The sequence below is a fragment of the Ptychodera flava genome, chromosome 4 (genome assembly GCF_041260155.1).
Source record: "Ptychodera flava strain L36383 chromosome 4, AS_Pfla_20210202, whole genome shotgun sequence".
NCBI lineage: Eukaryota > Metazoa > Hemichordata > Enteropneusta > Ptychoderidae > Ptychodera > Ptychodera flava.
In genome coordinates this window covers 5,924,889-5,942,600 of record NC_091931.1, presented here as the reverse complement: position 1 = coordinate 5,942,600, position 17,712 = coordinate 5,924,889, and the positions used below count along the sequence as shown (strand labels likewise).

The window sequence follows — 17,712 nt, the reverse complement described above, 5'->3', positions numbered from 1 at the left end:
AATACAATGACTAATGATTCACACACTGTCAGAGAAGTCTTTAATGATTTGGGTGATGTTCCTGGCAATGGTCAGAAAGACACATACAAAAACATTCGAATCACTTACAATCAGCCACTCAGACAGAGGTTCTGTACTGTGAGAGAAATTATATCAACAAACTGCTGCAGTATTTAGATAGCAGATTTCAAAATGATGAGATGAATATTCTGGAATGTTTTGATGTAATTCTAAACCCACACAGATATCCTGAAAATTTGGCCAACCTACCTGACTATGGGGTCAACCAGCTTGATCAACTGTTGAATCATTATACAATACACCAGGTATTGATGCTGATAGAGCTAGGGCACACTTTCTGTTTTACAAACACTTCACAAGATCTCATAGGGACGCACTGAATTTTGATATGTATATCAAGCTGTTGCCAACTGATTTTACAGAGGAGTATCCTGATTTTGCCATTCTTGCTAAAATTGCTCTTGTCATACCAGTGTCCTCTGCCCCATGTGAGAGGGGCTTTTCAGTACAAAATGCCATCAAACAGAGGGCAAAAAATACCGTAGACTCAATCCTCAAGGCTTAAAGACTAATGTTCATCAAACTGGTTGGCCCCATCATAGATGATTTTGACTTCATGAACACTGCTAGGTTATTTGCTGAAGGAGCTGTTGGCAGAGTGTGAACTCAAACCTACTGGACTTGCTAGGTGAATGCCATTTCAGAGTATGAAATTACTTACCTTCTTGTCAATTTGACAAATTTGAATACTTGTTCAAATTTCACAACATTGTGAACTTGTCATTAAAGTTATGAGATCATTTTAATCATGAATAGTGTTCTTTGAATTGATCAATGAACTAGTATGAACTAGAATTTTCATGTAAGAATTATTTTAAGAAATGTGCAACCATTTGCCGTGTGTTATAACACTAATTGAACACAGTGAAGACCATGGCATGGATAAACAATAAAATATTCTTTTGAAATAAATTGGGACCCCCATATTTTGATGTAGGACTCCCATTTTCTAACACCAGGGGTCCCAGGGACTCTCAAAAGTAAAAAGTGATGTAAAACCCTGGTGAAAGGGTTAAATAATAATCTTGAGGAAAAAATGAATGAGTCTATGGTGATCAGCTTTTGGTTTACAGCATTCCATATACCAATACCCAGAGTGAATCAATGCATCTTTTATACTGAAACATTCTGCGTAAGGACTGTATTATAGTCATATTATCTCTTACCTTTCTAGGAGGGGATGATGCTTTTAGATTTCTCAACTCTCTGATTTCATTCTCAAGAAGTTTCACAACCTCTTCATAATCGACTTCCATTCTCCTTGCTGATATCTGTGCTTGCTCTGCTAGATGAGCTTTGCTACGCAGTGAACGGCTTTCATGAATGGCTCCCTGTGCTTCCTATCAACAGTAAAACAACACACACAAAGTATTTACAAGTATACGTGAACTTTTGATCTCAACACAATAGATTTTTGTCACTGAAATTTTCAGTTGCAGTACTACAACCTTCGTCAGCAGAATAACCTAATCTAAATGCCATGACCTTTGGGACGCGTGACATCAAACATACCTTCCCCAGTCTCCATTAGGGCTATTCTGCTGTCAGAGGTTGTAGTGCTGCAACCGAAAATTTCAGTGACTAAAATCTAGTGTGTTGATATCATAAGTTGAATTTCAATGCAAAAATAATATATAATTAATATCGGAAGTACAACAAGCTACTTAAAGTATAGGTATTTGAAGTATGACAAGCTACACAGAGTATAGGTATTGTATTACAATATATACTGACCCTCCTGATCCTTAACAACTCCTCTTCAGCTTTATTACAAGCTTTCTCTTTCTCTCTCAAAAGTGACTGCAATGAAACAAAAATCTGTTTGTTAATTTCAAATTAAAAGTTTGCTGCAAAAGAAGGACAATAGGTTAAACCCAGAATTCCAGTAGACCTAACTACAAACCAGTTTACCATATCACCCATCGCAATGACCACAGGTTGACAGACCGAATATGGAGGTTGATGGAAGTTGGAGGTTGGCGGACAGAATATGCTTTCACTCCGTTTTGAACTGGAATACCTTCTCTGTCTATACATGTAAATAGACGTGAAGCTAATCAAAACCATATGCAGAAACATGCATTTAAATTTGCGTATACATGTTTGTACACCTGGGTTTATTTGTACCCCCATCACTTGATCTCTTGATCATACAAAGTCTGTAGAACACCTGTGTATCCTTTTTATTCCGGAGTAGAACCATTGAAGCAATCTTGTAAACTCTCAGGTAAAAAACTTCTTTCTTACAAACACATGAGGAATGATGAACATCAGATACCTTGAGTCTTTCCACTTCTCGAAGGGCTTCATCTCTTTCCATTCTCATTGCTTCAAGCTCTTCACTTGGCCTTTCTTGAAATGTTGGTAATGTCTGCGGAAAATGAGGCATGTTAGTGAAATACAATCAGCAGTTCTTGAACTCCTGTCAGGCTGAAAATATGCTTAACATCATGAGTTGTATTTCAAAGATTATGTGGTGTGCAAAGTTTGTATTATGTGAGGTCAGTCTGTTAATTATCAAATAAAATAATACTACAAATATAGTGATTCTTTTCAAATCTGTCAAATTCTCAATGACTTGTATCAGATGATGACTTGTTCAGGTTGTTACATTTGCTGCAATCTTTTAGGAAAAATAAATATAACCAATTTTGAATTTCTGTGAATACTTTGATAGCCATAAATTCTTATTATTTTTAATTTGATGTGCCATATCAGACTTGCAGAAAATTCATAATTTCTAGACTGTCTGGCTAGACTATATACACGGCAGCCATATCTTATGTGTTCAGACTAAAGGGAAAAGTGTTCAGACGAAAGACCTCCAGCTAAGTAAGATGGAATGACTTTCTCTACATGACGACTAATTAGGATGTCCTGTTGGTCATCAGGAGACAAAAATAATTGCTTTTCTCAGAAAGACTTCATACTCAATCTACTGAAGCCACAGTTACTGTAAAATTCCTAATTCATGCCATGTGTTCAATAGAAGCCATACCCTGACTTTGTAGCATAGTATTCCTCTGTTGTTTTTGGCAATTATGGTCACTTCAAGTATATTTATTTGATATTGCCAACTATCAAATTTTTGTAATGAAAATTCCCCTAAATTATTGTACGCTGGATTATAGAAACCAGTAAGTTTTGTTGAGTATTACATTACTTACAGAGTGATGCTATAGTATGGGACATAGCATTATGATATTAATGATGTTGTATTTGTGTGGACATGGTGTTAGTTTCATGTTGATGCCGTAGTACTTACATGTTGGTGCTGAATAGGCGGTGGTTCTGTAAAATCTGTAAAATCTTGGGCAGCAAACATTAATTTGCCAGTACTTATGTTCCGTTCATCTAACTGTACTTTGAAGACATCTCTGGCAGCTCTCACAAAATCTGAAAGACAATGACTTTATCCTCAGGCATTTCAATGAATCACATTTACTGTCTGCAGTCATATTTTATTTTGAAAAAGTCATTTCCTTTTGGAGGTACAAAATATTACTGAAAATTAAATTTTCAGATATTTGATAAACCTCAATCAGGAACGATTGACACTACAAAGAGTGCTTCTGTAATGATAATGAGCGGGTCCCTAAAAACATAATCTGCAACAAACAATCTGTGATCATTCCTAGATTGCCTCTTTTGCAATCTGGTACATCCTTTGAGAATATTACTAGTAACTTCCAAATGAGGATATACTTAATATTTGTCCACTGTGACTTAGGAAATGCTAATGCCACTCAAGGAATTGTAAAGGATCATGGTTGACAATGCTTAAGGTATGCCTTTCTGTAAATCAATGAAAGACTTCACAACGCTCATGTTATTAGAATTTGGTGTGCATTTAATAATTTATGCCATGTGGAGGGTAAACTTTGTAAGAACTTTGTCACAACATTTTATATGGATATTAAACTAACTGTACTGATGACAAATTTCATACCACCTTGTTTTGTGGTGTTTGGATGCAGTGTCTATATTCTGATTTTCCTTCTCAGGATTATACAAAGGTATTGTATTGTTTAATCCGACAAAAATGTCAAAATAGATGTTTTCCCATATACTGTAACACTACACTCATTAATCTGCTTCGGAAAACATGATATGACATTATTTTTCTGGGATCAATGTCAAAATATGTTTTCATGGTATGATTGTATGATCTAAAAATCTGATTGGTATGGTGCTAACATGTAAATGCTATTTGACAGAAGGTGAAAGGTGAAGGCAGTAAGATAATAGACAATATTGATAAACTATTCCATCTGACTTAGGATAGAATGCGCCTCAGGGACAAAAATTTGGACTCTTAAACTTTTACAATACTTCTTTGGACTATCACACTTGTAGGGGTTCATTTGGAAACTCATGGAGCAACTAAACTTTTCACCTTTTCACTATCTTTGTTGAAATCTTATATTTAATTTTCCCCCATAGACTTAATACAGGGATGGCTGCCATTTTGAATTTTAAGAGTTGGTAAATTTTTAGTAATTTTTCTCTCAGTACAAACTTTGCACAGTGACCCCTGAATTTTATTCTGGATTTCCAGAGGAAATGTAAAATTAAAAGTTTTCTTATGGAAGGTTTGAGCAAGTTCAAGTCTTTCAATTTTGAGGTGTGTACCAACTTTAAAGGTTTACATATACTTACCTCCATAGCTAACCATACCAGACTGATCAACTGGTAACAGTTGTCTCAATGCAACTTTCTGTTCATTAGTGGGTTCTATTCCAAGATATTTGAGAGCCTGTGTCAAAGGTCAATGAAGGAGATCAGAATTTCAAATCTAACACATAATGCTATTTGATGATAATACTGCATAGAAAGAAACCATATGCTGTTGTTTGTTTTCTTGCAGTTGCAATAAATGTATTAAACTACACAACTTAACAACGCGTACAAACATGGATACATACACAAACATCTCTATACATATGTTCACCAATCTATGAGTCAAAGTTCCAGGCATAAAAACTGTAATTCTATAATACGTACTATAACATGTGAAAATCAAATGGAATTTGATATATAAGATATCATAATTTAATTTGAATTATCAGATATGATTTATTACCGTAAGTCATACAGATTACTTACAACTTCTAATTTTTCTACACTTAATCTGACTTGAGGATCTAATGACAATCTCCTTGATCTTGAAAGATGACGGGTTGAAGCAGCTGACATGGGAGATCCTCTCACTGATGATGGCTGTCCAAAGGACACCATTCCAGCACTACCTACATGGTTTGCTTGCATCCCACCTAAAATACCTGGAAAAATGATGGGAAAAGTACTGCAAATCAGATTTCAAGAAATATGTGGAAAATTTTGGAGGTATAGCAAACCTATCTATGCTGTCTGTTGCATGTTATCCATACAGCACAGCAAAGTGCACATGGTACATATGAATTGTTCAGGGTCCACACATTCAAAATCACTTCAAATTCAAGGACTTTTTCAGCAATTTTCTGGCACTTTTCCAGTTTAAAAAATATCATCATCATGATATCATTTTCATTTATCAGTTTAACATATCATTTTTCCCACATCACGACTGATCTTGTCATCTTTGGAAATCGTGGGTGGATTATCAATATTCCAGGATTTTCCAGGACTTGATTTTGTTTTCAATGACTTTGAAGGACTTTCCAGGAGTGTATGGCCCGGAATCATTACTGACAATTTTACGTGTACAGTTGGAAAACTGGTCTGTATTCCTGTATAAAATTAATTCTAAAGGATAGATCATGTGATATTTTCCTTTCTTTATTTTAAAGGAAACACACACAGAAACAACTGTGAAAATTCTTGCAGAAAAAGCTTCAAATATCAACTCTCTTTCTAAAGAGTTATAAGAGGTACATTCACATAACAAGAATATGCTTTGTTTATGAAAGTGCACTGGCAATTATCTGCAGCATCATCACTTTCTTGTGACATGGTAAGGAATGTTACCATGGTTACAAATGCCTTGTCAATGTCAAACCTTGCTGACTACTTAGTGTAATATGCTCTACTGAGCGTAAATTTAACAGATGGTCCTATGTGTTGTTTTTATTACCTAAACAGTAATGTATGACAGTGGAAATGCCCATTTTGAGCTTAGTGCCCTTCATTTGGATACTGTGGATTCTTAAGAAATATTGGAATAATTTCTTTAAAATGAGCAGTGGTGACCAAATATCAATATTTGCTCTACTAGTTGCCTATATACATATATTTGTTCTTTTTACATGTCATATCTGAGGTTGCTCTCGTGAGAATATAAAGTCCTGAATCATTAAGTACTTTGGCGTCACTGTCAGAAAAATGAGACTTTAAGAAGTAAAGCAGGCCTGGGGGGCCAAAGTTTGCAAACACATGTTATGGATCACTGTCTGTCTACCTCTGTTGGAGATGACTTCATGTAAGGTTTGTATAGAGTCAATGTTTTCCTTAAAAAGGTTCAATTGAGCCAAACGGTCATATTCCAAGCAACTTTGACTGTGAAACTGAATCCACAAAACAGGAGTGAAATGAAAAAGCCATCTGGACAATGCTTTTCCCAAGGTATGGCAACAGTACACAGGAAAATAGTTTTGAAATCATAATAACATTGCTGTTGCTCCCCCCTCCCCGAATTACTTCGATGCACTGAGGATAACCCCAATATAATCAGTAGAAAACCCAAGTATGGCTGTAAGGACTTACTAATCCTACTACCATAAAAACTCTATCAATTCAACCAGAAAAAATAATTGTGATTTTAAATTGTTGAATTATTAGAAAATTAACAAAGCCAAAATAATTTTAGTGGTCGAATTATTAGGAATTTCAACTTTTTTGACAGTTCATAAGTGATATGCTTACCATCTTGGATGATTGAAACATATAAATGTGACTTTCCTGAAGTCCCTCATGCCTCCCTTATGCCTCACTGATTTTAACCAACTTGACCTAATGGTGGAATATGAACTTGGCAGAATAAATGTTCAGGTAAATTTTCAAATTCATCGTACACATGACAATAACCATGTAGAAATGCTTATTACACGTACCATTAGCTGCTTGAGGTGTAGAGGTCATCTTTGGCTGCATAAATAAACTTTTTGTAGATGTGCTGGTATGCCTGCATGAAGTTGTCCATTCACTGGTGCTGATGTCACAGTTGGCTCTGCAGATCAAGTAGTCAAGAAGTAAAACATTAAAAACAAAGTACACAAACAATATGACAGTACAGAGAGTCCATATTTGACACAGAAACCTAAAACCATACTAACAATCGTAGTGACACAGTCATTACGTCACTTGTATTTTCCTTCGCTGAACGAAGAAAAATATTAGGGAATAATATACTTATCACATGCACAAGCCAAGAATTTGTTATTTTTTGCAAAGTAAAAGAAGTTTTCGGTGACAATTCCGCGTTTGAACTTTTGAACTACTTTAGGAATAATATCAATATGCTGTGGGCAAGTTGTCAATCATTTCCAGTCGTCCGTCGCATTAGCGCGGCGTTCACGTTCGTGTATGGAGCAAATACCAGATGATCTCTTGGTCTACACATACCTTCCGCAAAGTTATACACTATTTTAAAGATAGCATAGGCCTAGAAATTTACCACAGACAAAGATACGCTATTTTTTGGGAACAAAAATTGACTATATCTTGACAGCACGAACACTGTGTAATATCGCGCCTGACCCTAGTTACACTGCTTTCAGAACCCACGGTAACGTGACCCACTTCGATTTCGTTGTTTCCGCAAATAATTCATATAATTCCTTAGGAATATACGGGCGGTACACTATTTGTTTTCATTGCTCGGATTATTATTGTCAAAGTCTATGAAAATATCGATTTCATTATATGACTTTGGAGGCCTGGACACAGCACTGACCCCCTTGTTGCAGTGGAAGCCGTATGTCTATCTCATGAAAGCAAACAGTGCGTCGAAAGTTCAGGCATATTGCTGACAAAACTAAAACACATGGACTCAAAATTTGCCTATTGGATGTATTTTGTCAGATGAAACCATCACAAAAATGAATTAACGGTCATGACCATGAATTCATTTTTGTGATGGTTTCATTTAATTTGTCAAAAACCGGGTCGAATAGATGCATGGTCACCCATTCATTCATTATCTTGTCCCTTTATATAAACAATAAGCTTCTTTCATGATGATTGTCTGCAGAAGTACATTGTTGTCTGTACTTTCCAATTTGGTTCATTGGTTGTAAAATAAGATCTTGTTTAGCTTCAGACTCTTGGCTCAAACTGTGTACAGCCATGTGTACTAGCATTTGCGATAGAAGTGTGTCATTTTTATAAATAAAGACTGCTTGTTTGCAATAGAAGTATGTCATATTTATACATAAATATTGTGTGTTTCAATGTATTTTCCATGCTATACCAATAGGAAACAGAAGGCAAGCAAAGTTGTGAAATGGGAAATGCCCACTCAAATTTCTACAGAATATTACATGCTTTGAACCTTGCCAATGGATGTTTTACTTTTAAGGTAGAACGCACCTTGGGGACAGACATTCAGACTCTCAAACTTTTACAATTATTTTCTGATTTACCACTTGCGGGGGTTCATTTTGAAGCTCTTTGAGTAAGAAAAACTTTGACCGTCTTAGTTTCTTAAAATTCTAAAATTTTATTTTTCTCCATAGCGTTAACACAGGGATGGCAGCCATTTTGAATTTCATTATCGGTAAATCTTGGGTGATTTGTTTCTCTAATACCAAAATCTGCACGGTGACCCCTGATTTTTCTTCTTGATTTTAAGCCTGAATGGTTGAAAGATTCCTTGGGGAAAATTTGAGTGAAAATTTAAGTCTTTTACTTTTGGGGTGCATACTACCTTAAGCAGATAAATGTGCTGCCCAATGACAGTGCTGCTGTCCTTTTATATCAATGATGCAAGGTGTAATCAAATACAAACAGATGATTCCACTTTTAATCAACGATATGTTAAAACATTTCAGGTAGTGTTTGTTTCAGATAATATTTGTTTCAAAAAGTTTTGTTTAATTTCACTCACACCAACATTGCATGACATGTTTGACAACAGCTACCAGTAATTCCAAAATTCCAACAGTCTGACATCACATTATAGTAATTAAGTTGACTGTTTTTTAATCTACTTTTCTAATGACATCTAATGACATCAGAAGTAAGAGAATTCGGTTAGAACAAAGAATTGTATGGCTGTGTACTTAAGAATTTTACCATTAACAAGTGCAAGTTGAAATGAAATTTACTAGGTATGTAGTTACGCTAGGTCACACTGGACAAAGGCCTGAATCAGTGCCAAAATCTGTTGGTATCAGTGGCTCAGATGATGAGCAAATTGTAACAGTAATGCTTTGCAGCCTGTTGAAAATAACGCTGGAATTATCACAGAGAGGAAGGTAGGTATGAATGAATGAATGCTTATGGGCCCTGGCTTTGTTCTATTAGCTTTTAAGAAATCTGTCCTGGTCAGTTCAGAACCATGGCTGTGAATAGAAAGATGGTTGGCAGATGTTGGCATGTATGATACTGACAGTAAGCTCTTTGTCATCTTGTCTAATTTTTTTTACTCTGTCAAGGCAGTGACACATAATGCAGTCAAGTGAAAAGCTGACGATGCTAATGTGTGAGGATGAAACTATGGTCTACTAATGATGTGTTACCATAACAACTGACAGCCCCCAAAATAGCAACATCCCCACCAATTGAGAGCATATAATTATTTTCAAGGTTCTGAGTTGATCAGGAATAAGGAAGTCAAAATCTAGGCTATGCAGTTGCATAAGTTCATCTGTGACATTTTCATGAAATTCTGGGTTGCTTTCACTTGGTAATCCACTCTCTTCAAACAGATTTTCCTTCAGCTTTTGCAAGTAAAATTGTACAAGGGATTTAAATTTTACATCCTTTTTCTTTAAAGCCTGGTGCACAATGTCATTTGGCTGAGCATAAATACTTCAACAAATATTGACATTCATTCTGGATTCCATAGATCTCACAAAATATAGGTAAAATCAATACCTTATACATCAGAATTGTATTTGATCAGAACAATAGTACATATTGATAATTTCTATCAAAGTAAATAACAGCATTACTGATGAGTAATGATATCAAGAACATCATACCACTGTGTACTTGTCTCAAAAAGAGCGGACATGATCTAAAATATCAAAAAGATGCATATTTTATGATCATAACTTTTTCTTCCTTTGTCATCACAGTATGGTCACTGACAATAAATGAGCTTAACACAGCTTACTGATGTCATACCATGTTCAACATATTTGTGTGTGTGTACGAGGTACTTTTGTTTTTGTGGTGCTTTTTGTGATTTTTATTTTCATGCAATCAAAAAATCCTTTGGGTGTGTATGTTTTGATTATTTTGTGTTTTGGAGAAGAAACTCCTGTGATTTTGTAAACCTTTATTGAAATTTATTCGAGTGTCATTTAAACCATTATGGAATCCCTCTTGCTTTTATCAGCAACTGGATGTACACATAATTTAAACAAGGTTAATAATATTGATGATCACTCTCAAAATAAATGGAAGTTTTCTGGAGCCTGGAAGGCATGAAAAATTGTGTTATTATCACCTTCCACAAACATCTTAAACATTAATCTGTTCACCCCAAGTTCCTTTAAGGTGGTATGCCCCTCGTGAAAGACTTCAACCTTTGCACAAACTGAATATTTCAACTATTCTATTTCAAAATCAAGAGTAAAAATCAAGGGTCACTTTGCAAATTTTGGTGATAGAGAAACAAATTACCAAAGATTTACCGATATTTGAAGTTCAAACCCTGTGTTAACCCTATGGAGAAAATAAAATTTTCGATTTTTGAAAATAAAAACAATGAAACACTTTATGCCAAGAGCTTTTACCTCCACGATAGGTTAATCTGAAAAGAATTTCAAAAGTTTGAGAGTCTGAATATCTGTCCCCAAGGCGCAGTCTACATTAAACAGATACACAATCACCATTGATTACAATGGGTTTTAACAAGCTAAACCTTGTTGGTAAAAGGGTTAACCCCTCGTGTAGCCCATGGACTGATGAAGGATTAACATCTTACCTTTGATGTGAGGTGTTTCATGTTGTAGGCTTTGCCCCGGTGACATACTATTCTGCCTTTGGGATGGAGACACCTGCTGGCTGGATGGTACTGATGAATGATGGGAAGGAATTGGTGAGCGTGCAGCTGTACGATGGGCAGGAGTCGGGGACTGTGGTGATGACTGAATGGGGTAAGGTGAATTTGAGTGTGGCGAATGAGGTGAATTTCCCTGAGAAGTGGATCGGGCTATCGGCGACGTCTGTAATAATGGCTGTGACACAATGGTTTGGAATGGGCTTGGTCCTCTTGCATAGGTTATCTCAATACTTGGTGTTGTCCTGTAATGTACACATTACACTTTATCTTATTTTACATCTCAGCTATAGTGGGATCAGTCTTGTACATAGTACATTCAAATGATATTCTAAAATATTTCCGTTTTTTCCATGCACTTGCCTGGCTGTCTACAATTCTCATGTTAAAGACTGTCTTTATGGATGAACACAACAATTAATCCATTCAGTGTTTTTTCATTGGAAACAAAAATGGATATCAGAGGAACTATTAATATCATATTGAAAGAGAAAAATAACTATTATCAAATTAACGCAAAGGAACGACACGGAGACAAGTGTTTGGCCGAAATCCGGGGTTATGCATGTACTGCCATGGCGGGGGCAACGAGGCGTCATAGCGGCCTGGATGGCGGTACCGGTTATTGGTACCGTGCATCGGGCAACGTGCTACCAGTCGCCCGCAGCAGACCCATGACAGTACCCCCCTGGAACTTTATTATGTAAAGTTAGCGATATAGAGACATACAGTATCTTTTATTGTGAGCTGCTAGCCTGCAGCGAGGCTTTTTTTTTTTTTTTTTTCTAGTGGAGGGTGGGTGGGAATTTTGTGGTGTGAACTTGAGCGTGGCAGAAGTTGAAATGGACGATCTGTGGCTTTGATCATACTGATATGCGCATGGATAATGACGTGGCAAGGGTGACGCAAGTTGTTAAGATAACGGTAAATTTGAAGGCGGTTGGTAGATAAGGTTACGTCTCCAGTGCATCCAGCAAGCAGTAGAAGTAGTGGTGCATGGTGACCCATACTTAGCAAGGTCTAAACCCTTCTCCCCGTGTCCCTCCAGACGTTAACAATGATTATAGCAAAGCCATAATCACCCATTAACGCAAAGGAACGACACGGAGACAAGTGTTTGGCCGAAATCCGGGGTTATGCATGTACTGCCATGGCGGGGGCAACGAGGCGTCATAGCGGCCTGGATGGCGGTACCGGGTTATTGGTACCGTGCATCGGGCAACGTGCTACCAGACGCCCGCAGCAGGACCCATGACAGTACCCCCCCAAATTATGGCCAAACCGCGGGCATGCATGACTGCGGTGCGGCAGTAAAGCAGCCCCCCCGTGGTGACCATGCGTCATTGGAGATTTCTCATAGTATATGTTCATTGTTCCTAACGTTTCATGTCTCTATAGTTCATGTAGCGCCATTACATCGTTGGTATTGTCCACTGAGAACAGAGTCCTACGTCAAATTGTTGGCAAGTTGCGAGTACCTTCGGTACTATGTCGAGGGTCTCCTATGGTGTCGTGATGTAGATCTGGTACGCGTCACTCCTCCATCTGCCCAGTGTCTTTATGAGCCAGCCAGGTAAGCCAGCTTCGGCGGTGGTTGTGGCGGCACCACCGCGGAAGCCGTGTCCCCAAATTGAACAGGCGACTAATATTGGGTACATCTCTTTCCATTCTCTTGCCATCCAATGGCAGAGGTGGCACGGCGAATGGGCCAATTGTGTGGGCCAGGTGCAGTTCGTTTGTTATTGCGGTGGAGACGGTATCCGGGTTGCTCGTTGCTGACTGGCGTTGCGGGTGTAGCGCGGTGTTTGGTTTTCACTGGAGCTGATGTCGGCACCATGGGTGAGGTCGTGGATGAGGCTGGCTGTGAATTGTTTATGCTGGTGGTCGTGTCAAAGTCGTCGATAGTTTTCCGCTTCACCTCGGTTATGAATGTGGCTACGCCACGGTTGTCTGGATCGAAAGCTACTTGTGTCTTGGTACTACTAGCCTGGGTTGAGTTGGGAGCTAGGGCATCCGTGTGTAAGTCACCAAATTCGATGAACTTACCGAGGTTAGCCAAGGCGTTGAGTGTTGATTGATCGACGTATGTCGGCTGGGGGTATTGCTGCAGAGGATTTGCCCGTTGGCCCGGCGCTAGGTGGTGGGCGCCATGGCGGTGCATTGTGACCGGCTGGCTGGGCGGGTTGAGCGTAGGGCGCAGCCACATTGTCCAGGTTGTTGTTATGAGGTGCGCCGCCATCGGTAGGGTGATGTGCGCAGCGCCACCACTGGTGGTCGAGTCGGGTGGGGCAGCTGTAATGGCGAGTTGATATCCATTACGATTAGCGAGATGATTACTTGGGTGGGCTTGAGTAAGCACCGAGCTGGACGGAGCGGCGAGCGTCGTCGGCCCGGCGGCGATGAGTGGAGCAGGTGATAGTGCACCAACGACTGTATCAGTTGGCTGGACTTGCAGGTTGGGCGTCGGGATAGGCGCCGGTGCTGTAGTGTTCCCGTCGGATTGAATCAAGGGCGCTTGCGATGCCGTTTTCTATTAGTTTGGCGACATAGTTTGACATACCTGGATCGGCTGCCGCTGTGGCGGTTGTCGGCACGCCGCTGGCAGGGTTGGTTGGTGTGGTTTCCGTCGGTACTGACTGGGGTACTAGGTATTTACCGAGGTGCGCTGGGCGTCTCTTCACCCTCGCCGATGTACAGGTGGCCGCCTGTGCCCGGCCCCTGCTTTTCTTCGGTTTTGGCATGGTGAATTTTGTGGTGTGAACTTGAGCGTGGCAGAAGTTGAAATGGACGATCTGTGGCTTTGATCATACTGATATGCGCATGGATAATGACGTGGCAAGGGTGACGCAAGTTGTTTAGATAACGGTAAATTTGAAGGTGGTTGGTAGATAAGGTTACGTCTCCAGTGCATCCAGCAAGCAGTAGAAGTAGTGGTGCATGGTGACCCATACTTAGCAAGGTCTAAACCCTTCTCCCCGTGTCCCTCCAGACGTTAACAATGATTATAGCAAAGCCATAATCACCCATAATCACTCACAGGATTTGTGGTTCAGTCAAATTACAAATAAGGCCAATGTGTTATCAGTGAAGCAAAGTTGACATTATGTGAAGTTATATTACTGTACAGTAACAGTTGATTGAGATTTAATGTTGCTGGTTTTGTTTTCCAGTGGTAATGTTATCTCTAATCAAATTATCCAACTCTTGCAAAATATTAATTAGTGTTTTTGCTCAGGTCGGGGAACAATGATAAATGATTTTTAGAGCCCTGGTAACAATTCTGCTGCCCCCTAATCTGATTGCATTGATATACCAGGGGGAAAGCTGGTAAAAATGACTGGGGAACCGAGGTATGTAAGACCCCAAAAATTGACAAAGTGAGCGTCAAAGTGCTCGATCGAGCACTTTGTGGAAAATGGCAAACTGAGCGTCAAACTGAGCGTCAAACGAGCGATCGAGCACTTTGTGGAAAATGTCAACTGAGCGTCAAAGTGAGCGTCAAACTGAGCGTGATGGCGCCTCCAACGATGGGATGTGGTATAATTAATTTTGCCATCAGCTGTGAGATCGCGTCCCGCCAGGTCGATGTTTACATTCACTATGGCGGTACCCAATGAACTTCGTTAGTCGTCAATCCCGCCTGGTGATTTGGCAGGAGTTGACATTCCATGTTACTGTTGCCCTGTTTCGGGTAGATAATCTTTCCGAACACATTTCGCTTCATGGCCATGACAAATATCATTTGATCTCAAACTTGAACGCACATGGTGACATCGGAGACAAGCTACCGGTACATCGGACTTTGAATACGATGTACCAATTACAGCGCTGTAATACTTGTTTGATCCCTGTTTTAGTGATTTTAGGGAAGACGTCATTTTACACCTCTGCCTCGCTTACCGCCAGGATAACCGCCGCTCAGAGACAGTGAATATACATGAGAAAGTCATTACCGCGGACTGGAAGTGAAAATTTCACACCTCTACAACTCCTAATGTTTGCAGTAATACCGCGGGCACAGCGGTAAATGGCCTGAACGGCTACAGTTTGCAGTATTTGTTTGAGAGGAGTGAGAGAGAAAGAGTGTATTTCTTGGTCAAATAAACTAGTACGTTGTCACTGTAACAGTTGCGTATGTTTACTTCCGTCTGTAAAATATTGCAAACTAAATACTAACAAAAAGGTGCAATGCCTTGAACCGGAGTGTCTATTGACACCCGAGTGTCAATAGCCAAGAGCTGCCCTATATGGCTATTGACACCCCTCGACCCGCGACCCTACTTGAATACCTTCAGAACTGAGCTAAGCTATTTTGTTCATTTCGTGTTTCAGACAAGTTGATGCCCACTTTTTGCTATCGTGGGTACAGCTTTAATGGGGTAAAGTAACTGTGTAATGTTGTAGAATCACATCGACAGCTCGGGGTCAATAATTTTTATCCGCGGGCGAAGCTTGTCGAACAACATTTGACCCGAGTTGCGAAACCTTTGAACATGCGGACATACTAAGCACCGACAAGGACCGACAATAGACCGACAAGTGACCGACAAGTTGAATAAAACCATTCCTTTTGATGTTTTGGTTTTAAAATGTCATTTTCTACTGTTTTTGTGAATATTTACTTAAGTGACCTAACTGAATTGACGAACTAAACGAAATATTGGCTGACAGTAAATCGCGTATTGAAGCAGGTCTATTGGCCATATCCCACTAATAAGGACCGACAAGTGATCGATAAGGTGGATAATTATCATTCTTTTTCGATGTTTGGGCTTTAAAATGTCATTTTCTACTATTTGGGTGAATATTAACACAATCGACTGAACAGAACGAAGAAACATTTCTAAAGTTGAAAGTGAACTGAATGCGTCCATCGACACAATGAAGACAGGAATTTAATACTTTTATTTTCGAAACTGTTCTTTCGAATCTTTTGATACTCAAGGAGATAGTACAAATAGGCATTTAAAAGGTGAAACGTCGAAAAAAAATCGTTTTCATTCAACTTGTCGGTCCACCACTTTTATCTCTTAGTTGTCATAGCTTTAGATCTCTTTATTGCTAGATCACTATTATATGTTATTGTTCAGTTTATTGCATTCTTCGATAATACAGTTGAGTGATAAAGTAGGCCTCAAAACCCCCTCACCATTTTTTTGAACGCAGCCTAAAATCGAATGTAAAAATGTGAAAGAGGCTCCCCACCTAACTATCCAAAATGTTTTTGTGTCAAGTTAGTGTTTGATTCGTTTCAAACAGTCTTTCTTATTTGGTATTGAGAGTCCTATGCAAAGGACTTTAAATTGTTACCAAGCTATGCAGCAGGAGCCAGTTGAAATAATATTCATCCGCATAAGATCACAAAAATGCCACAAATATTTTATATGGAATTGTTAAATGAGATGTGCAGTACAATTGTTTGCCTACATCTTCCAAATTATATCAAAACTATCGACACACGGTTCCCTAAGCTATTCAAAGCTATTTACCCTGTTTAACAATGTGAGTACACACTCCCTTTTTACAGTGAGCTCATTCCTGTTTTATTCGTTGTCAATCATACATACTATTTCAATACATTCCTGATGTGAAAAATGGAGCTAGTACAGAATAAGGCAGTCTACATGAGGGATTATGATAACATTCATTATCTATGCAGGCACCAATGATGTGAAGAATATCATAGTTTACCATAATGTTTTTGGTAGGAAACAAATACAAACTTATCCGAACCGTGGTTTTGTACAGAATTTTAAATGGCAATAAATGAAAGAAAGAAATCAAGCAGGAAACAGACAAGTGGGTGAAGGAAAGAATGGGGGAAAATATTAAACAACTACATAAGTAAGGTGACACCAGAAATCTCAATAATTATAGAGGTATTTTATTGAGCTAAATTATTGGAAAAATGGAAAAAAAAGCTTATGACAGCTTTTGGAGAGGTGGGTTTGGTACAAATTGTAGATTAATGGAATCAAAGGGAAGTTGTGGTGTGTGATTAAAAACATACATACGATCATATTGAAGTAAAGTGTCTTGATGACATTGAAAGAATTTTGACCAAATGAGGGTGTCAGGCAAGATGTGTTTAAGCCCCAATTTTAGTTGCAGTACTAGTGTACATCAATAAATTCAAGAAGCTGCTTAATGAATCACTGCTTGGGGTATACTTTACTTCAGAACTCATAAGTGGCCTGTTTTTTTGCTGATAATGTAGTCCTTATGGCACCAAATGAAAAACAAATGAAGTCTATGCTATGCATTGCTAATAAGTATTGTGAACTATGGAAAATGTCAATTAATGAAGAGAAGTCTAATATTTTAATAGTAAATAAGAAAGTTGAAAAATACAAAAAATTGACGATCGGTGAAGTTCAAAATAAATAATCATCGGTGATAAGTATCTAGGCTAATGGACGTCACGTAATCTCTCTCACCATACTCATTTTATGGAAATAAGATCA

General features: G+C 38.5%; 1 protein-coding gene across 1 annotated transcript in view; it reads right to left on the bottom strand.

Moving 5' to 3' along the window:
• Positions 1–17,712, bottom strand: part of LOC139130772 (syntaxin-binding protein 4-like) — a 96,303-nt gene that overhangs the window by 14,296 nt on the left and 64,295 nt on the right. The window contains 9 exon segments of the mRNA XM_070696567.1: positions 1,248–1,421; positions 1,816–1,881; positions 2,360–2,452; positions 3,347–3,477; positions 4,741–4,837; positions 5,188–5,363; positions 7,131–7,184; positions 7,187–7,228; positions 11,132–11,493. Of these exon segments, the coding sequence (XP_070552668.1) occupies positions 1,248–1,421; positions 1,816–1,881; positions 2,360–2,452; positions 3,347–3,477; positions 4,741–4,837; positions 5,188–5,363; positions 7,131–7,184; positions 7,187–7,228; positions 11,132–11,493 (1,195 nt within the window).